The sequence below is a fragment of the Ursus americanus genome, chromosome 2 (genome assembly GCF_024610735.1).
Source record: "Ursus americanus isolate L20-20 chromosome 2, mUrsAme1.1.p, whole genome shotgun sequence".
Taxonomy (NCBI): domain Eukaryota; kingdom Metazoa; phylum Chordata; class Mammalia; order Carnivora; family Ursidae; genus Ursus; species Ursus americanus.
In genome coordinates this window covers 78208803-78229761 of record NC_142128.1, presented here as the reverse complement: position 1 = coordinate 78229761, position 20959 = coordinate 78208803, and the positions used below count along the sequence as shown (strand labels likewise).

Sequence of the window (20959 nt, the reverse complement as noted above, 5' to 3'; positions counted from 1 at the left end):
CCACCGGTCCTTCCGCTGACGTCAAGCTAGCCCCTTTCTCTCCTGGATTTCCTTCCAGCTCTCTAACTTTCCTTCTTCGTCTCTGTCACGGGCTCATTGTGCCCAACTAAACCAAAAAAGGGTGAGATTTAGTCCTTGAACTTCTCTTCTCGCTCCTTAGACAGCAGCTACCACTCCCTGAATACTCGCAGCTCCCCAATTTCTATTTCCAGTGCAGAGCCCTCTCCCGAGCATCACACCCTGGATACCCCACCCCGACATCCCACCCCTCCCCACGTCTCAAATTGAACATACTCAAATCTGAACTCCTCTCCCCATAAATCTGACTCTCCCCACAAGTCCTTCCCTTGGGCTGCAGCACACTTACCAGATCACCCTGTTTTCCAAGCAGGAAATGTGGGCTCGTTGCCTCTGTCTCCTCCCACACGTAGAGCTAATCAGCCCACATGTGGTGTTGATGACCCCAGCTCCTTCCTCCACCTTCCTGGCTACGGGGCCGAAGTATCTCACCTCTCGGTTGCCCTCATCCCTCCAGCCCATCCTCCACAAACTGTCACCCAATCCAGAAACCGTAATGGCTGACTCCTTCCTCATCAACTCCTGCACTCAGTTGGCCTCTAAGTCCTGGAAATTCTATCTCCTTGATGTCCCCTCACCTCCATTCCCCTGGCCAGGACCATGGCTCAAGCATCTCCATTTCCCTCAGGGAGCGGCCCCAACTGGCTTTGCAGATCCAGCACCTTCTCCAGTCCGCCCTTCAGTCTGCCAGAAGAGCTACCTCTCTAATATGCACGCCTGATCGTGTCGTGCCTCTGCTGCAGAGCCTCCACGGGGGCTGCCCTTGCCTTCCGGAGGAGGGTCATACTCAGCACGGCATTCCACGGCCCACCTGGTCTTTCCTGGGACCACCTCCCAAGTTCATGTCTTGCTGCGTCCCCTTGGTCACCGTCCCTTCCAGCCATCCACCGCAAACGACTGCAAGTTTCTTTGCTCCTCTACCAGATCATATTCTGTGGCCTTCTGATGCCACTAAGTCAGCGCCATCACAGCTTTTCTGGACCATATTTCCCACAGGCTGAGGAGCCAGGAGTCTGGCAGAAAGGGGAACAGAAAGTATGGGAGAGCCCAGACCCTTGTTTCGCTCTACGTTCCGCAGAGTCAAGACGCTATGCCATTGCTTGGTCTCCTCCACAATCCATTCTTAGAACTTTCCCCAGAGATGCGTTTGGATAACCCCACTTCCCCTCGAGTATCTACTATCCTGTTGAAATGCCAGAGACATGCAAAAAATAATGATACATGCTCTCTGGGCAGTCCCTCTAAGTTGGAATTCTCCCATTGACTAGTGGATCTGGCCTGTGAGCTGGGCCTGGTGCAGCTAACAGTTTACATTGACGATGAACCAAGGAACCAAGCTCTGATTTGGTTCAACTGCAGAAAGTGAAAGTTAAAGAGAAGCACCAGGGGAGCTGGATACTTTCCCCGAAGGAGACAATGCATATCACCTCTGTGAGTCTAGGACAACGAAGGCACAATGGGCCCCATAGTGAGGCCACCCTCTATGGAGTAAACTTGAGCAAACATAACTTCAAGGATACATGCCCAGGATGACAGCTTCAAGGCATTTGATAGGCAAGGACTCCCGAGTCATTTCTTTCGCTGTTTCCATTAACCTGTAGGGTAGAGCACAGCAAACCATCTCACGACTTATTTGATTATGCAGTCTGTCTGTCGGTCAATCCATCAAGGTGCCTGTCTCCACACCCAGTGCCATGCAGCATTAGAGAGGGAAAGGACAGAGCTCACTATGCAGGACGCCACAGCCAAAGGACATCTGGACCCAGCCGAACTAAATGCCTAAATTCTCCACTCCTCTCCCCAAGAGTTAGTTCCTGGAGGTTAGTGCCTGTATGCGACAGCATCCTCTCATTGCCCTAGGACAAGGGGCATTACAAAGAGCAAGGAAAGGAGGCCACATAAAGCAAACTTCAGGGCCGCCTGGGGGGCTCAGTTGGTTAAGTGTCCAACTCTTGATCCCAGCTCAGGTCTTTATCCCAGGGTTGTGAGTTCAACCCCTGCATTGGGCTCTACGCTGTGCGTGGAGCCTACTTAAATGATATACTCTGAAACTGCATTGCCAAAAAGAAGCCTGAAATTGTGTGATGCTGGGCTTGAAGCCTACTCAAAAAACAAAAACCAACTTCACAGGCCTCCTGCACCCCTGTAAGAGTTAGTCTCCCCCATGGAGCTTAGCTGTCAAAGTGGCCCATCCCCTAGCCCCTAGCCCCACTGCCAACCTGGCCCTGGGGCACCCCCGCACTCCCACCCCTTACGTACCAGGATGTTAGAGCAGGGGATACAGGGATAAAGGGTGGGAAAGGGAGCTGGCAGCTTTCGAGGAGAGAGGTCCCCTGGCCCACAGATCATGCACCACTTACCCACTCAGCGGTCTCATTTTCCTAATTTCAAAGAACTGGGTCCCTGTATGATTGTATCTGTGTGAAGTATGTAAAGGGAAAGTGACAGAAAACTCCAAAGGACCCGGTGATCCAGCAGAGGAAGCTATGCATTGATTTCTTAAAGGGATGAGGAATGAAGAGTGAGGGGCTTTCTGGAAAGTGTCCAGTAGCCAGAAAGTAGCCAAGAGCCTCTTACTTCTCACTGCCCTTCCCTGAAAATCTAATTTCTAACTTATGCTTCAAAACACCTCGGACCTTTATAATAGTTTTTTTTCAATCTGCTCTGTGTTCTGTTTAGTTGAATACATGTCTTCATTCACTTATGAAACTACAAACTCTTTGGGAGTTAGGACCATTTATTTATTATCTTTATATCACCCACAAAGCCTGGCACAAGTTCAACATATACCAGTTAGCAAATATTATTAAATGAATGAGGAATAAGTGAATAGGTGGGTGGACAGGTGGATGGATAAATGGCTGGATTGGTGGAAGGGTGGATGGATGAATAGAAGGAAGGAGGATGAATGGAATTGACGGAATGGAAAGGTCAGTGGATGGATGTATATAGATGGATGGATGAATGGATGGATCGTTGGATGGATGGTTGGCGGATGGAAAGAATGAATAGAATGGAAGGGTGATGGATTGGAAGGGTGGATGGATGGATAGATAGAAGAGTTGAGGTGGATGGATGGATGGATGGATGGATGGATGGATGGGTGGATGGATGGATAGATAGAAGAGTTGAGGTGGATGGATGGATGGATGGGTGGATGGATGGATAGATAGAAGAGTTGAGGTGGATGGATGGATGGATGGGTGGATGGATAAATGGATGGAAGGGGTGGATGGAATGGAAGGGAGGATGAAATGGAAAGGTGGACGGATGGTGGGTAAGCAGGTGGGTGGCTGGACGGACAGATGGATGGATGGAAGGAAAGGATGGTGGATAGAAGGGTGGGTGGATGGCAGTATGGTTTCTTAATAGTGCACAGTCTCTGCAGCATAGCTTACTGTGGAGACATCACCTTCATTTCACTGGACTGATACTAGACCATGGTTATTAAGTCTGAGAAGATGACACTATTACCCACAACTTGGGAGTTAGCTGGTTGTCCAGAAAAGTGTCAGGGACTGGCAAGCCTGCACCAGGTCATTCTGAAGGAGACCAAAGATTCCCTGATGTCATGCTCTAGGAAACTAGATCTTGATTTTTTTCAGAGCCTAAAGAAAAGTTGCTTTACACATTTCTCTTTCCTGCCTCAAACAAAATCCTATAGAAAAAAGTGCATGTTGGGAAGGTGCTAATGAATCAAGAAGTTGTAACCTGGCAGGAGGTATGACAGTAGATGTGTGACCCTACAGTGGGACAGGCAGTGGCCGAGGGTGGCGCTGAGCACCCTCCCGGGGAAGGTTAGGATTCCCTCCCGACAGGCATGCCTGACCACTCAGACACAAGCACACGTAACAACTACCCGAGGGTGGGGGGCGGGGGCTCATTATAAGCTGACTCTGGGCTCCACCCCTGGACATTCCAATTTCAGACCATGGTCCTAACCCTCGATGTCATTCAGAGTCACCCCGCCTTGGGCTGTTGTGATGGACGTTCCAGGGTGAGAGCCAGAAGATGAATTTAACAAGCTCGCTGAGCTGTAATTATCAGCACGAGCCATAAGAGAGCCCATCACAGTATGTAGGCTTGCCCAGTTTTCGAAAAATACAATATAAAAAAACCGTCAAGGGAAAAGAGAAAACAAGGGGCTATGTAACCTCATTGTGAAGCAATTTTTTTACTTGACCAAAGATCTTATTCAAACAGTGATATTTCTGGTATATTTAAAGTAGAATTCAGTGGGCAAGAATTGCACCTGTATGCCTAACTTTCTCCCTGTTCATAAATCTAGTCTATACACCTAGTGTATAAAGTGAGACAAACCCATAATAAAATAACAAAAAAGTGCCCGGCCTTCCTTTCTCAGTTCCTTACAGTTATGAGTCCCAGAAAGTGAGCTGGGGTGGGAAGCCTCTTGTAAACAGCCTTCAGAGTGACAGACTGAGCCCGAGCCGACCCTCAGAAGGCCTCTCCCCATGCAGCAGAGCTCAGGAGGCACCTGTCTTTCCAGAAGCCCATGCAAGATCAGCACTCCTGATGGCCGACACTCTGAAGCTGTCAGAAGGGAGGGCAGGATTTGTCTTTTCACGTCCCCAAAAGAGCACGTCTATAGTCAGGGCTGGCCTGGTAGCCAAGCATGCGTTACTGTGTCCAGGACAAAGCCGTAGGAAGTCTCAAGGACCTAAATACAGGCATGCCTCATTTTACCGCCCTTCGCTTTACTGCCCTTTGCAGACACTGTGGTTTCTTGTTTAGTGTTGTTTTGGGTTTTTTTTACAAACTGAAGATTTGTGGCAACCCTGCATCCAGCAAGTCTGTCGGCACGATTTTTCCAATACCACGTGCTCCCTCGGTGTCTCTGTGTCACATTTTGGCAATGCTCACATGTCAAACTTTTTCATTATTATTATAATGTGTTGTGGTGACCTGTGATCAGCGATTGCGACTCACTGGAAGCTCAGAGGACGGTTAGCATTTCTTGACAATAAAAGCTTTTAAATTAAGGGACGTAGACTGCTGTGTTAGATGTGTTACTGCACGCTTTATGTTACTCTAGATATGTTATAGGGCAGTGTCAACATGACTTTTACATGCCCTGGAAACCAAAGAATTCACTGGACTCGCTTTATTGTCATATTCGCTCTCTTGCAGTGGTCTGGAACCAGACCTGCAATGTCTCCAAGGTGTGCCTGTAAAAGTCTGGTCAGAAGAGAAAACACAGAGGTCACACTCTGTCGTCTTTGTGCAGTGGCTCAGACGACCAGGCGACCGGGGTATGATCCCAGCAGCCTGCGGCGCTTTCCCTTTTCCGGCCCTCTCTGCAGTCAGTGATCTAGGTCAGTGACCTTCATCATGGGTCAGAGAAGAAAATGAAAAAGCAGATCCTTCAGGCAAACTGTGAAAAGTTGGCTGAGAACGTGCTGTGGGGTTTATGGGAGAATGAGCAAATGATACGGGAAGCACATGCACATTTGCCCCTAATAGGGCATCCCCAGCCAGGCTCATTCCCTTTCACCTCTGGCTGCATGATCCTTGCGAAGATCATGTCCTAGATAGAAGTGGGGAGCCGTTCTAGTTTCTGTCACCTTCTGGAATGTTCTGTGAGGAGTCAGTCACACCCAAGAAGGCTTGGCTCTTGGGGTCCAAGGCTATCCTGGCAGAAGTTTATGCTGCGCTCCCCAGGGGTCCCAGTCTGGGGATCAGCACCAATAGCAGATATCCTGTTCAGGGTTAAGGCTGTTGGCTTCACCCCTGGAGGCTGGTGTCACCTCCCCCTCTACTATTGCTTCAGGATTCCACTGGGAAGATGCCATGCAGGGGAGTTCATCATCTGTGAAGGGGGCACTGAGAGGCTAATGAGGTAATCTGCCTACTGAAATCAGTAGCAATTGGCATTACCCCCCTCTGGTATGCCCTTCCCTTCAGAGAAGACATAAAAATCCACAGGAAAGATTCTTGCACATAGCACAGAGAGGAAGGGCCTCTGCTGGGCACGTGGGACATGTGTGCGGTGCCCCATGGACTCCTTTCTGCTGAATTCTATGTCTTTCGGGACAAAGGACAGAGGTCAGCAGAGAACTGACCTCTTGGACAATGTGCTGGGGGCTAGGGTGCCAACAGCTGCATCAGTAGGGCATCTGATGCTGGCTTCGTTCTGAGATGTTCACGGACGTGGGCGAACGGTCTGTCCGTCTCACAGACACCTCTGACAGCCCAGCTCCCATCTGATTCCTATTCCTGAAAAAAGTACCAGCAGTGGCCAATGAACCAGCCGCCTCTGCTCCTTTGCTCTTACAGTGCTGCTGGTGCGGGCCCACAGAAGAGATCTAATCCTGGCTACAGACAAGCCAAAGACACTGGCAGAGAGAAGGACCAGAGTCCACTGGTCTGAATTCAGCCTGAACCCACGGGGCTTCTCCATGCTTCTCCAAGCTCACATGAGGGGAGAGGACCCCCATCCCAGGGCCCCATTTCTTCCTGAGGAAGGGAGCAAGGCTGCTGGTCTGGGGCACCTAGGGAGCCAAAGGCAGCACCGGGTGGATCTTCTACAGATTATGAGCGGTCAGGATGAAGGCAGGGAAGTGAGAAAGGAAAGAAAAAGAGCAGAAAGAAGCTCAGGAGAGAAGAGGGAGAAAGACAGACCATAGAGGAAGAGAGGAGGAGGGAAACAAAGATGACTGAGGAGGGGAGAGGGGAAAGGGAAGAGGAAGGAAGGAAGAGGGGCTCCAGGTGGGCACCGCTGCCTCACCGTGCCTTGCCGTCCTGGCCCGCACCTGCCTAACGGGGGAAGGGTCTGATCATTGCAAGTCCCTCCCCTATCATCATGCCTTCCAGAGGCACACTGGGGCATCCCTCTATGCCCGGCCTCACCAACCTTAGAGAGCATTTGCTGACCAGCTGGGGACAGACCTGCCACCAGGCTCAAGATCGCCACGCCCGTGCCCTGGCTGGGTCTGCCCAGACCCTAGTCGGAAGGATACTGTAGTGTCTTCATGTAGGTCTGGATTGCCTGCAGCCAGTCTGGGATCGTCATCGACAGCCTGTAGTTCGGAACCTGGGGTACTGAAGGCTGCAAAGAAGTAGAGAGAACTCTTCATCAAGGAGATGCTCCGGGACCCCAGGTCTGAGGGCAGCCACGGGGCTGAAAGCACCAGAGAGCTGCTCCTGACAGCAGATGGCCCCTGCACCAGGTTTCCCCAGACCACGTGGTCCCTTGCCGAAGTTCTGCTTCTCTGAGTTCCCTCCATGCACTGTGCCCTGGGCACCATGGCTCTCTCTGGCCCTCTGTGGGTTGTGAATGTGAACACAGCCTGCCTCCCCACGGGAGCCTCAGCGTCGTCTCCTTGAAGGCAAGGACCATGTCCTACAGTGTCTGCCACTCAGCCTGGCCCAGGATGTTCACAGGCATGCCCCGGGACCCCTCACATTTTTACTGCATGACTATACCTTCTGCTGCATGGCTGGTATGACCCATTATATTCCAGGACACCACCGAATACAAGATGACTGGTGCCCTGAAGAAATGCAGCATGGCCCCACACGTGTCATCTCTCCTCAACACCATGCCCGTCGCGGCCCTTCCCTGAGTTTGGACAAGTGGATTAGAAAAGATTTCCCTCTTGCCGTGACTTTTCCCAGGTGAGTGCAGTCCCTCTGACTCATGAGCCATCTTACCCTTTCACCCCTTACAGCTGACCAGGCACCTCTTGTTTTCCTCGCCTGCCCCTTGGTCACCACCCACCGAGTGTCTACGACTGAGCGCACAAAGTTCTAACACTACTGGGAAAAGAAAGGAGCAACAGCAGGCAAGGACTGCAAAGAGGGAGGTAAGTGCCTCTTCTCAGGAATTTAGAGCGAAGACCCCAGCTCTGAGACACCAGGCCGCTCTGAGCACCCCTGCCAGCGAGGCCAAGAGCAAGAATGAGCAGGGCCTTCGAAGCCAGCCCTTCCTTTCCTGGGAAGCAAGGGACGGTGTGTGCTTTCTCCTCCCTCTATGCTTCTCAGTCTTTTAAGCTTGGCCTCCGGCGGGGCAGGGCTGTTGGTGACAGAGAGGCTCGGTCCCCCGTGAGCCTGTGGCTCTGGCAGAGCTGCCGCCAGGAAGGAAAGGGGAGGCTCCTCCAGGCTTAAGCCACTTAGGGAGGAGCAGAAGGGGCCACAGGACGGATTAGTTCATCCTTGAGAAAACAGGGAAAGGGAGGCCCTGGGGATTTAGTGCTTAGATGATGGAAGGAGAAGCCGCTGGTGGAGAGACTCGGGGACAGTGCCGGGCAGCCTGGCTGGGCACCAGAGACAAACACCGCCGAAGGACATGCCCTGGCACTCTCCCTGCACTCCAGGCTCAGGCCCCCGCAGTAAGGCTGGAGGGTGCCCTGCCCCTGGGCCTGCGGCGGGGCCCCTTGCATACTTCTAGGCCTTCCACACCTTCTGCATCTTTCGCTGCATTTACTTAAAATGCTCCTTGACATTCGCTTCCTCTCAGTGCTTCTCTTTCCTCTTGGCTTTGCAACTTTCTACGTCACGGCAACTGCCCCTTCAGCAGAAAGGAAACTAGTCACACGTCCTATTTCTCAGCCAAGGTGCTGAGTGTGTGTGTGAATGTGGGGGGGGGGGTGTACACGCATGCACAGCTGTTCTGCAAACTACATTTTGTTTACAACATATCCACTCAAATCACATTTCTGTCTTGGAGAGTAATTGTGGGGAGCAAAATATTCCCCCGTGACCATTCGCTCACGTGACCCTTCCACACGTTCAGGTGCACGTGCACACCGATGAGATGTATGCATGATGTATTATGAAATGTATCCTTATATTCCTGCCCTTACAAACACTAGAAGTGTCAATCTTGTCCTTGCTTTTGCAGTAACAGCCACTGATCTGCCCATACCTGGAATTCTGTGTAAGAATTTGCCAGAGATTTCACAGAGAAGTGAGGAGAGAAGGGGAGATGTGACAAACATTTCTTTAGCACCTGCTATGTTCCAAGCTCTAGTCCAGGGGGAGGAAACACAGAGACGGAGGAAGAAAGGAGGGAAATTAGACAGCACAACATATTTCTACACAGAAAAGTGCTGTTTTTACCTATTTAATACAAAAGATGGTAAGCATGGGGAAATGACCCCCCCTCCCAAGAATCACCAGTCACCTAAGGGATCCTCAGAGGGGTGTCCCTTGGTCACAGCCTTGCCATAGCCACAGGGACTTGGTTCAGAGGTGGCTATGGGGGCCAACCACCAAATTATTTCAACTCCCCCAAGCCCAACAGAGCCCACAAGAGCCAGATGGTGGGGTAGGAGTCACGCAGCAGCTGGTCCTCAGAATAGCAGCCCGGTGGCGCCCAAGGGCTTTTAAAAACAGCTGCCTGGTTACCTCAGGCCCGGCTGAGAGAGTGCAGGCGCTGTGGCCACATTCCACAAGCCCAGCTGGGGATCAGGGCTGTGGTGGGGAGAGGAGCTGAGACAGCTGAGGGGCTGATGTCATCAGACTACAACTCACCCTGCTGTCTGGGAGAGCTGGCTGGGGCTCAGGCTGGGGGCTGGCGCCCAACCAGCACTTCAGGTCACCGATGCCCCCACAGGACGATGGACCAGGCGGCCCCCTTGGCCAGTAATTATGAGACAGACACAAGATCCAAGTCCCTGCTCCGTCACCTACTGGCTGCGGACCCTGTCGAGCTCCATGACGTCTCTAAGCTTCTGTTTCTTTCCTGATAAAATAGGAGAATATCACCTACTTCAGACCTTCTGGGCCGGTTGTGAAGACTGTGGGACCTAATGTACAAAGCAGGCAACTGGGGATTGGCACTTGGTACTCTAGAAGGGTAGGCTATGTTATTATTCATCAACGATGTGTTTTCGGGACCTAGACTGGGGAAGCCTGAATGGTCTTCGCTTCTGGAACTGGAAGACAGAATCAGCAGGACTTGAGTCTCTGCACACTCAACATGGAACATCATGAAGATGCCTTCTCACCCTAATGGAAGAGGAGAACACATCCACTTCCCCCTTGGGGACACATCTTGACTATGAGCTAATATCCTTAATTCATGAACAGTTCATACAAAGTTATAAGAAAATACTTCAGGGGCGCCTGGCTGGCTCAGTCGGTAAAGCATGCGACTCTTGATCTCCGGGTCATGAGTTCGAGCCTCACGTGGAGTGTAGAGATTACTTAAAATAATAAGAAGTAAAAGAAAACTCTTCGGGCCTTAAAAAAAAAAAAATGGACCAAAAGGTAGAAGCAACCCAAATGTCCACTGACAGGTGAATGGGTAAACAAAGTATAGGAGCGCCTGGCTGGCTCAGTCGGTAGAGCGTGTGACTCTTGATCTCTGGAGTCATGAGTTTGAGCCCCACATTGGGTGTAGCTTATTTTTAAAAATGTGGTCAATACATACAAGGGAATATTATTTGGCCTTAAAAAAGGACATTTTGACACAAGCTACCACATGGATGAACCTTGAGGCCATGCTAAGTGAAATAAGCAAAACATAAAAGGACAAATATCATATGATACCTCTTACACAGTCGTCCCCCTTTATCCACGGGGCGTATGTTCTGAGACCCCCCCACGGAAGCCTAAATCTGCAGAGAGTGCCAAACTCTATATATACCATGTCATTTCCCATGCATACATATGCCTATGGTAATGTTTCATTTATAAATTAGGCACGGTAAGGAGATGAAAACTATCAATAAAATAGAACAAGGATAACAATTTACTGGAATAAAAATTACGTGAATATGATCTTTCTCAAAATCTCTTATTGTAGTGAGCTCATCCTTCTTGAGATAGGAGGTGATAAAATGCCTACCTAATGAGATGAAGTGAGGGGAATGACGTAGGCATCGTGACCGGGCGTTAGGCTACTAGTGAGCTTCTTTTTTTTTTTTTTTTTTAAAGATTTTATTTATTTATGTGACAGAGAGACAGTCAGCAAGAGAGGGAACACAGCAGGGGAGTGGGAGAGGAAGAAGCAGGCTCCCAGCGGAGGAGCCCGATGTGGGACTCGATCCCGGAACGCCGGGACCACGCCCTGAGCCCAAGGCAGACGCTTAACGACTGCGCTACCCAGGCGCCCCCTACTAGTGACCTTCTGACCACAGGTCAGAAAGAGGATCCTCTGCTTCCAGACCGTGGGTAACCATGGGTGATGGAAACCATAGAAAGCGAAACAGTGGAGAAGGGGGGCCGACTGTATGAGGCTTCCACAGTAATCAAATTCATACAGACAGAAAGCGGAAGGGTGGTTGCCGGGGACAGAGGGGAGAGAGGAAGAGGGAATTAGCGTTTACCGCGTACAAAGTTTCAGCTAGGGAAGAAGGAAAAGTTCTGGAGATGGAACACAGCAGTGTGAATTGCTTAATGCACAGATCTGTATACTTGAAGGTGATTAAAATGGTAAATTATATGTTATGTATATTTTACCACGATTTTTAAAAACAGTCATGAAAAGACAATTCACAAAAGAAGTGAATAGATATTTGAAAAAAATTTTCAAGCTCATTAATAATTTAAGATATGCAAAGTAAAGGGGTGCCTGGGTGGCTCAGTAGGTTAAGTGTCTGCCTTCGGCTCAGGTCATGATCCCAGGGTCCTGGGATCAAGTTCCACACCGGGCTCCCTGCTCAGTGGGGAGTCTGCTTCTCCCTCTGCCTGCCACTCCCCCTGCTTGCGCTCTCTCTCTCTCTTTCTCTGTGACAAATAAATAAATAAATAAAATCTTAAAAAAAAAAGAAAAAGAAAAATGCAAAGTGAAGCCACTGCAAAATGCCATTTTCACCTCCAATTAGTAGAGATACTATGAAATGTGGAGGCCTGAGGCTGACCCGGATGTTCTTATAAGGCATGATGGGAACACAAACTGGTACAAGCTTTTTATAAAATGCCCATAACACACTCTTTTCTTTTTTTTTCCTCCCTGACGCATCCTAAGAGTTCCCCTTCATGTTTTTTTCCTGCCCTGTTTCACCTGAAACCCCAGCCTAGATTTTCCAGGGCACTTCTCCTCAAGGTTCCTGCCTCCTGCCACCTGCAACCAGCCCCTCAAGTCACAGCCCAGCTGACGAAGGCAGAATCCAGAGGGAAGAGATCGAAACCAGCCTCTCTCCACAGGCACTGTGCCGATGGTCTGCGGTTGGGGGCCCTGGGAAGTGGGGGCAGGTGGCAAGAGTGGGCAAGACGGGAACACAGTTATTGAAGAATAATGAAACCAACCCCAGGCAAGGCTTCTGTGGTCAGGCTCTCTCTCGTCCCATTCTTGGCAAACACAACTACCTATCCAAAGAATGCAGGGAGAAATGATGTGAATAGACGTAGGTGTGTACCTGGCATCACCATAAGCAAGAGAAGGGGGAAGGCAGAAAAGGAAGCAGGGAGGCAAGCCACAACAGTCGACACCAGGAATCTTCAATAAGAAAGAACAAGGAGGAAGCAAAGCCTTTTGCTGTCCCTGCTCTGGGAAATACAGGTGATTATGCAGACACGCCAGGCAGAAGAATCTTCTCTGGCAACTTGGAGAAGCAGCACAGAACGTCACTCGTGAGCCCAGGACGGACCCAGTCCTCTGCATCAGGGGCAGCCCGGAGCCTGTGCATGGTGGCCTGGTATGGAGCTCTGGGGGTCTCAACCTTGGGCCAAGCAGGAAGGACAGGCCATGGTTCTGAATCGAAGACAGAGGCGGGAGTGAGCTGCCTGTGTGAGCTAGCAGGGGACAGAAATGGGGCCCTGACGGCAAACTCTCCCCCCACAGTCTCACACTTCCCCGCTCAGGCAGAGCTGAGTCCTCTAAAAGTGAATTCTTTCCCAATTTAGAATCGACATGAGAACAAGGCACAAAAACATGGGGTCTATAAGAAACTATTGCTGTCTCCTGCTGCATCCATTCTCGTCGCCCCTTGGAGAGTCCAGCTCAGCCAGGAGAGAAGAAGGAGGAGCTCCTTCCTCGCACACCCTGCTGTTCCTTCCAGGCCAGCCAGGCCTGCCTCTCCCTTCTCTTCCTCTGTCATCCTCCAACTGACTCTGCTGCTTTTTCGTACTTTCCCTGAAAAGCCCGGGCCTTCATGTAGTCAGCTGTTAACTTGGACCCAGTAACCATCAGGGGGAGAGGCCTGCAGTCACACATTGAAAAGGAGGGCTTGCAGAAGAGGTGAGCCCCCTGCACCCCCCTCCCCCGCTCCTGCCCAGGTAGGGGCGCCTGGACCTGTGGGCAGACCTTCCCATGGCAGCTCACAAAATATCCTGCAAAGAAGTATCATTCAGTCCTCCTCCTAAACCTCTGGTACCTTCCCTGTCCTCTTTTGTCAAAAATGTTAACCTGAGGGGCGCCTGGGTGGCACAGCGGTTGAGCGTCTGCCTTCGGCTCAGGGCGTGATCCCGGCGTTATGGGATCGAGCCCCACATCAGGCTCCTCCGCTATGAGCCTGCTTCTTCCTCTCCCACTCCCCCTGCTTGTGTTCCCTCTCTCACTGGCTGTCTCTGTCCTGTCGAATAAATAAAATCTTTAAAAAAAAAAAAATGTTAGCCTGAAACTCTCGAACCCTTTATCACCACCCCACCACCCCTTGCTGCAAAATCCTCAGCAAGACACTGGTTAAAGGAGAAAAGGACATGGACCCAAAGGAAAAAGTCTGCCAAGCTGAGTGTAAGAACAACCCTTGGACCAGGAGCTGTTTTGAAGCTGTGCCCATCTCAGGACCTAGGTAGGGGTCAGGGGTTGGGGAATGTCAGGACCTGGGAGAAGGGGATGCCAAGATGGAGCTGGGGGTGGAGAACCAGCTATTATGATGCAATGTAAGAGAGAGAAATGTTCTTTATTTAGGTTCAAAAAGCCAAGGCCCATGTTTGGCCTGGGATTTTTCTGACTTGGCAGGAGTTCTCATGAGACTTCAAGTTACTGTGAAGAGATAAGACAGTGTGGCTGCTATATAAAAAAGGGAACTTTTTTTTTTTTTTAAAGAAGGCAGCATTCAGTCACAATAATGGAAGCGTCAAGTATGGATCTCAGGGAAGAGCAATCTGTGTTCTAACTGCTCAGACAGCATTGAGAAGACTGTGTTTCATACATGCTTATTTTAGTGGACTGACTGGTGACAAACTAGCAGGTGTCCTAGAAAGAGGAGAGTGCTTTGATCTGGGAACTGTGACACTAAGACACAGTGAAAGGAGCTACATGAGGACAAAGGACTAAAGGAAGATGCGGAATGACAGAAGGTCAAGGTCCTGAGGACTTGTTCTAAGTCAACTCTGTTGTCACACAGCTCAGCACTGGAGACCTGGAGACACAAGGGTCATAACGTCAAGGGATTGAAGAGCTGGAAAGAACTTTATATGAAATCTGTTCTACTCCCATTTTACAGATGAGAAAACTAAGGCCAGAGATTTTAAGTGAGTGACTGAAGCCACAAAGCCCATAGGTAGTACAACCAGGACTAGAATTCAGTCCCTTAATTTTTACTCCAAGTCCCCTCCTTACTCCAAGAGCACCATGTCGTAACATTCTAGGGAGCTGTGAGTAGCGAAGGAGGTCGACGTGTGCTGCCCTGATTCAAAGGGCAACGCAAGAATCAGTGATGACGTGGGGCTGAAGGTGAAGAAGGAGAATGTCTGTGCCACCAAAGAAAAGAGTTTCCGAACAACCAAAACCCAAATCTGGCCAGGCACCGGGGCCAAGCTGCCCTGTGAGGTGATGAGCCCCCCATCCCAAAAAAGTCTCTGGGAAGAAGAAGGGATTCTGCTGAGAGGCAGGAGACTGGTCTCCACCAAAACAAACATTCCCTGATTCCCATGGAGAAAAGGGGTCCCCGTACACATGGCCAGGAGGAAGCCACAGTTAGAAGCAGGGTCAGTGCTCAGGAGGATGAATTAGAATGGGAGCATGGGATAGTAGGAACAGGACTCTGTCTCCCAGGGTTAAAGGGCTCCTAGGTCCTCCTTAAGTAAAGCAAGACTCACTCAAGCAAGGACAAAATCTGAAGTCAGAACTGCCAGCCGAGACCAGTGCTGTTCTCGTGCTCAAAGAAAACCCAGCAAGGGTAATTACAGCTGACACAGAAGCAGGAAAGATCCTGGACATTGGGCATAATGAAGATCTCCTCGACCTGCTGTATTAAAGCACTGACTGACTGCAGCAGGAAGCTTCTGGGCTCTGTCACTTCCTCCAAGGGCACACACAGCTCTCTGGCCTGCAGGGCTCAGATGCTCAGGTCACCAGATGCTCCAGGTTGGGGACTCAGCCAGATGGCCTTTCAGGTCTCAGGTCTGGCATTCCTAGACCAGCCCAGGAATCTTCTCAGCCACACCAGTGTCCCCAGGGGTCAACGGAAACCATCTGCCATGACATAACCCCCAGGCTCTGCAGCATTTCTCTGCAGCTTGCATTTTGATGTCTCAGAGAGTGACCACTGCACACCTCCCTCCCTCCGCCTTACTAACTATATCCTTGGCCACCAAACTCAGTCTGCTCACTGGCTTCTCTCCAAGGTAAAAAGAGTTTCACTCCTGAGCCTCTTTTCTCTGTCCAGTGAGACTAATGCATCATGTGCACTGGAAAGTCCCTTTCAAGCAATAGCCAAAACTCTTCTTCTTTTCTTGGAGCTCAGATAAGCTGGGAAAAGAGACAGTTCACCGCTTTGCAAGTTTCAGAGGTGAAAGTCACTGTCATGAAAAAAAAATTGGCAGAGAGTCTAGAAATGATTCACGCTGAGAAGTCTGACTGGTTGATTGCAAAATTCATTCACAGCCTGATAAATCATTTGCGAGGGAGAGACAGGGGAGGACTTAAGAGTCTGCAAAGAGGAAAATTAGGGTGGGATCCCTAGGGGGGCCCTGTGCATTCTTGACACCGCCGGTGTTACCTGGTGGCTACAGCTTTTGCTGGAGAAGGATGTACATGGGGGTGAGCAAACAGAGTCTGGCCTGAGATTCAAAGAACCCTTGGCACGACCGGACCCCACAGTCCCAGGACAGCAAGCCCTCTACCTCTCCCTCCCCCATTTCTAAGGCTTCCAAGACAAACATCTCAATTAAGCGAAGGGGGTGAGGAGCATAAGAGAGTTCAGAGCGGGACCAGGAAAATGGACATCGCCTCTACTTGCTATGCAGACTGAAGTGTTCCCATCATTGCCCACCCCACCCCGTCCATCGAAGCCTCTGACCTTTGCCAAGAAGGTGGCGTTCCTGATGGCGCCCACCATTTCTCCCCCCTTGGGGTGCACCTTGGCCACGTGCATCCACATGCGCTCCCAGGTGTGGCTGTCGATGGGGAAGCCGCTCTTGTTAACGTGAAACAGCACCCCGCCGTCTTTGTCCTCCTCCTCCGAGCCCCCGCTGGTGGCGAGGCTCACGGGCCGCGCGTGGCTGCTCCGGGACCGGGTGCCTTTGGCGCCTTTGGGGTGGGGGCAGCGGTGAGTGTCGGCCGCGGAGCCGGTCATGGTGGGGCCAGGGCCGGGGCGGGGCGGGGCGGGGCGGGGGGTAGGGGGCGCGCGGCGGCGGCGGCGGCGGGGGGCGTGTGCGCGCGGGCGCTGCGCGGGTATCAGCGCCCCGCGAGGACGGCCTTCTCCATGCCTCTGGCTTCCGCAGGACGCGCGAACCGGGAGCTCCGCTTACGGGCCGAGCCTGAAATCAGTGGAGACACAGCACACACCACGGGTGAGTGGACACCAGAGGAACCGAGGCGGGGCTGTGTCCAACGGCGGTGGGGCCTCGGAGTGGCCCCGCGTCACTCCCCGCTCCCCCCCGCGCGCCGACAGACCCCCTCCAGGAATTGCACAAGGGCTTGCAGCCCTGCAATTCCCGCGGAAGGCGACTCGAATTTTGCCCCAAAGCTTCACACGCCGCGAGACACCGTGAGGGGGATCCAAGGAGCCGGGAGGATGCGGAGTGGACGGGTAGAGAGAAGAAAGACAGCTCGTGCTGCGTGAAGGAGCAGGAGGTCCCCGCAAGGCTCCACGCATTCCTTGGCGCCAGGTGTGGCGGAGCGCCAGCCGAGCCCAGAACGTGCCGGCACGTGAGCGCCCGGGCTGCCGCGAGGGCGCAGCGGCAGCCTCGGCTTGCAAAGGCGGCCGCGTTTCCGCCCGGAGGCCCTCCCGGAGCGGGTGGGCGAGGGCCGGCTGCAGCCCCCAGGCGCCGGTGCAAGTGGCCCCACCCGCCCCTCTCCCCGAGTTCCAGCGCCGGGCACCCGGGGGACTAGCTGCGGGCGGGGCGCGAGGCGGGCGCGCCGCAGCTCCCGGACCCTACCTCGGGCCGGCCGGCCTCATGGCCGCGGAGCTTCTCCGGGCGGCGGGGGCTGCTGCGGCGACTGCGGCTGCGGGGCCTGGGCCTGGGGCTGCTGGGGCTGCTGGGGCTGCCGCGGCCGTCGCCTCATTCCATGTCCCATTCTCGAATGTTATTCTGTGACATATAACCGAGTCACCCGGGCAGCCGCCGATGTTCCGAACGCGTCCATTGGCCACCGCAACAAAGAGGGGCGGGTCCCGGGCTCGGGACTCTACAACCGGGAGCTCCGCGACGCTCTGATTGGCTCCGGGGGTTCCCGGGCAGGAGGGGAGAGGAGCAGGGGGAGCTGGGCGGCCACGCGAAATCCGATCGCTGTCTTGTCCTGGGCGCCCCGCGGGGCTGGAGCGTTTTTTCATGGGACTTAAGACGGAGTTTCCCCAGGGATGGTGGCACTGCGAAGGTTTGCAGCTGTGGGAAGCAGTGGAGAAACAAGCCACCCAAGAAGTGACCCCGGAGGTATTGGAGCGCTTGTCCTTAGAACTTGGTTCCCTGAGGAAGGCTGGACACAGTCACCGGGCCCTAGCAGGGAGTGATGGACGGTTTAGGCAGGGACTGCCGAACGAAGGCACAAAATTAAATCCTTTTTTTTTTTAAATCTCACATTACAAAATTTCCAGAACCAACAAGGGGGCACAGCATGTACCTTCTGACATTAGTCATGATTAATAAGTTCCTTTTAAACCCATGCTGATATGCGACACTAAAACCTAGGAGGTCAGCCAGGCCCCAGCTATTCTGTCACAGTGGGAACTAGAGCAGGGGCTGGAGAGATGCTTGAAAGCCATGACGAACTGGGAGCCTTTCCACACTCCACAAAACATTTTTGCTGTAAAGCCACCTTTTTTTCCCTCTCTCTTCCTTTTTAAAAAAAAATATTTTATTTATTTTCTTTATTTTTGAGGGGAGGGAAGGAGCAGAGGGAGAGGGACACGCAGACTCTGCACTGAGCAGGGAGCCAGATGTGGGGCTTGATCCCCCAAGCAGGAGATCATGACCTGAGCTAAAATCAAGTCCATTGCTCAACCCACTGAGCCACCCAGGCGTCCCCCGCCCTTTTTTTCTTAAGAAAAAAGTAAAGAAAACTGAAATGGGAAGAGCACCAGACTACTGACCTAGGGCCTGGCTCTAAGTCCAGGTTTGTCACTTGGCTAAGCTGTGTGACCCAGGACAAGCCACTTGCCTGTTCTATGCCTTAACTTCTCTTTCTGAAAAGAGGAGAGTAGGACACCCCTCACACACACGCGCGCGCGCGCGCGCGCGCACGCGCGCGCGCACACACACACACACACACACTCAAGGTCTATTCTGGCTCTAAGGTTCTGTGATTCTCTGGTTTCCTCTCTCAGGGACACTTAGGAACCCGGCCATAATGTCCTTTCTCTTTAAACTCCGTGGCAGCTTTGAGAGGGTAAGCAGTTGTGATAGCAATGCGAAGTTAAGAAATTAAGAAAGTGGTCATCAAAGAGCCACGGATGGTGGAGGGCATGGTGAGCGGCCAGTGCCAGCAGAGGCCCTGGAATCCAGCTGAGAGCCAGAGCCTGGATGAGGAGACCGGGGTTCTGGACAATGAGAACAATAATGTAGGTCCATTCAGACAACAAGCAATGGGCCGATTCAGGAAATTATCTGAATGATACAAGTGAAATAGCACCCTTGAAAAAAATCACGAAACTGAGAGAAAATTATCGTCTCACCATATAATTGCCTCAGGCTTTGTTCCTCCGTTGAAAGAAAACATGCCTCAGTGAATGATCTTCTCATCTTGAACATCCTTCCTCTCTGCTCACTCATTTCTCCAATCCGCCTCACTCCTTACTTCCTCCCAGTTTCAAGTCCAGGAGGCGATATGAGGGGGAAGACCTGTGTGCACAGGATGAGAATTTGGCCTCATAATCCCGCAGGAGAAAATGGAGCCCAAGTGATCAGTTGGCGAACATCGAAGAATGTCTGGCAAGTTTCACCTTCCTTGGCATAAGTTCCCAGTGTCCCACTCAGGCCAGGTCCAAACAAGTACAATTACCCTATTATACCAGGGACTGGATCCTGCCCTACCTGAATGAAATCCTATGGACCATAGAGGGTTCTCAGTTCATGTTCCTGCTCCAGGCACCCCAGAACTGCCTGACAGTTGGGGGAAAGCATTTTCGTTCATCTCCAAGATTCCAACTATCTGGTTGGAATGCAGTAAGGGTCTGCAGGGTGTAGTAGGGACCCAAGTGACATGGCATATGAAGAGAGCTGGGAGATTTGGCTACTTTTCCTGGAAGGTGGTAAGGAGGCTTCTGAAGTGAACTGTGCTGTCCCAGTGAAGGACTGAGAGGCAGAGAGCCCTTTTGTTGAGAATTCTTTTGCATTAGAGAATTGTGCTCATTGCATGGACCAGCCAACTCTATTCTTCATTTCCTTGTGTACTTAGTGTTACATAACACTGAACCCAGGCCCAGACAGATTATGGGTTTTGAAAGTTCAAATAGTAAGAGTGACGTAGCCATATATATATATATATATATATATATACACACACAGTGGGACAGAGCCAACTTCTGATTTGAACAGCGACACATGGTGACAAGATGCTCAACCTCTGAAAGCACAGCCACTGCCATTTGTGGACATAATGACTGGAATAGCAGACCTGTGTCATCGAAGATTTGGAGCAAGAAAAACGGATTGAATAGCATCTCCTTTTTCAAGGGCCAGCTGCTGGGGTCTCGAAGATATTTCAGACAGAATCGCACCTGAGAAGTTGTATTTCTAGCTTCGCCACTTGTTGATGTTACTAGCCTAGTAAGGCACGTATCAAACACACCTTGGCTGGACCTCGCCTTTCTCCTGGTTCTACGGCTGCCTCTGCAGCCAGCCGGATCTGTGCAGTTCAACCACCTGGAACTGACGAGTCACTTGCCCCAGGCAGGTGCCTCTTGGCGGGTGCTGCACAGCCCGGCTGGCCAGCCACACGTTTGGACTCTCTGACCCCCCACTACTTCTAGACTCAGATGAGATGCCCCAGGGCAGGATGTGGCTTCTGAGCAGCCGTCCCAGCGGCTAGATGAGGCATCTTAAGGAATCAATTCCTTTTGATCAGTGAGAAACAGGAGGCGGGAGGGAGCCGGGCACGTAAGTCGGTTTTCCGTCCTCCCTTCTGTGGACGACTCCGAGGCACGATTTTCCAGCAGAGCCTGTCTGGAGATGTCCTGCATGGCTGAGCAGACATCCCTAGTGAGCGAGCTGCCCGGCTCTCTGCAGCCGCTCGGGAGGCAGCTACTGGCGTGGGAACACCCCACCTTGCATTGCTTCTTGTCCTGTCCTCTCCTGGATCCCATTTTGCTCACTCTCAGCCGGATTTACTCGTTGTTTCAGATTCTGCTTTTCTAGGGAAACTGAGCTAAAACACTTGGTTCCACAAGTGGTTCTAGAAAGCAAATGATCAGGGTGGATTTTGGGGCTGTATTGCCTCCCTCTCTGAAATCAGAAGAACCCTTTGCTGGTGACTGGAGGGAAGGCAAGGACACCGATACGCAGGAGCCCCGCAGCTTGCCCTCGTGTTTAATTGCAGTGAATTGGGTGGAGAGCAAGACATTAGGAGCTTGAGTGGCTGTGGCAGTCAATC

At 51.8% G+C, this 20959-nt stretch overlaps 1 protein-coding gene across 6 annotated transcripts in view; it reads right to left on the bottom strand.

Moving 5' to 3' along the window:
* The window catches only part of VASH2 (vasohibin 2), a 39854-nt gene extending 22323 nt beyond the window's left edge, over positions 1-17531 (bottom strand). For 4 of the 6 annotated variants that reach the window (XR_015722602.1, XM_087858081.1, XM_045787880.2 and 1 more), the window contains exons 1-5: positions 17311-17531; positions 16230-16689; positions 7056-7144; positions 2439-2495; positions 1599-1673 (exon numbers count right to left, since the gene is read on the bottom strand). Coding sequence is in view for 5 of the 6 variants with exons in the window: in XM_087858081.1 (XP_087714207.1) it covers positions 1599-1673; positions 2439-2495; positions 7056-7144; positions 16230-16505 (497 nt within the window). In the remaining variant the exon portion in view is untranslated. The remainder of the gene's footprint in view (positions 1-1598; positions 1674-2438; positions 2496-7055; positions 7145-16229; positions 16690-17310) is intronic. The other 2 variants (XM_045787881.2, XM_087858085.1) reach the window with 1 other exon arrangement.
* Positions 17532-20959: the final 3428 nt, after the last annotated feature.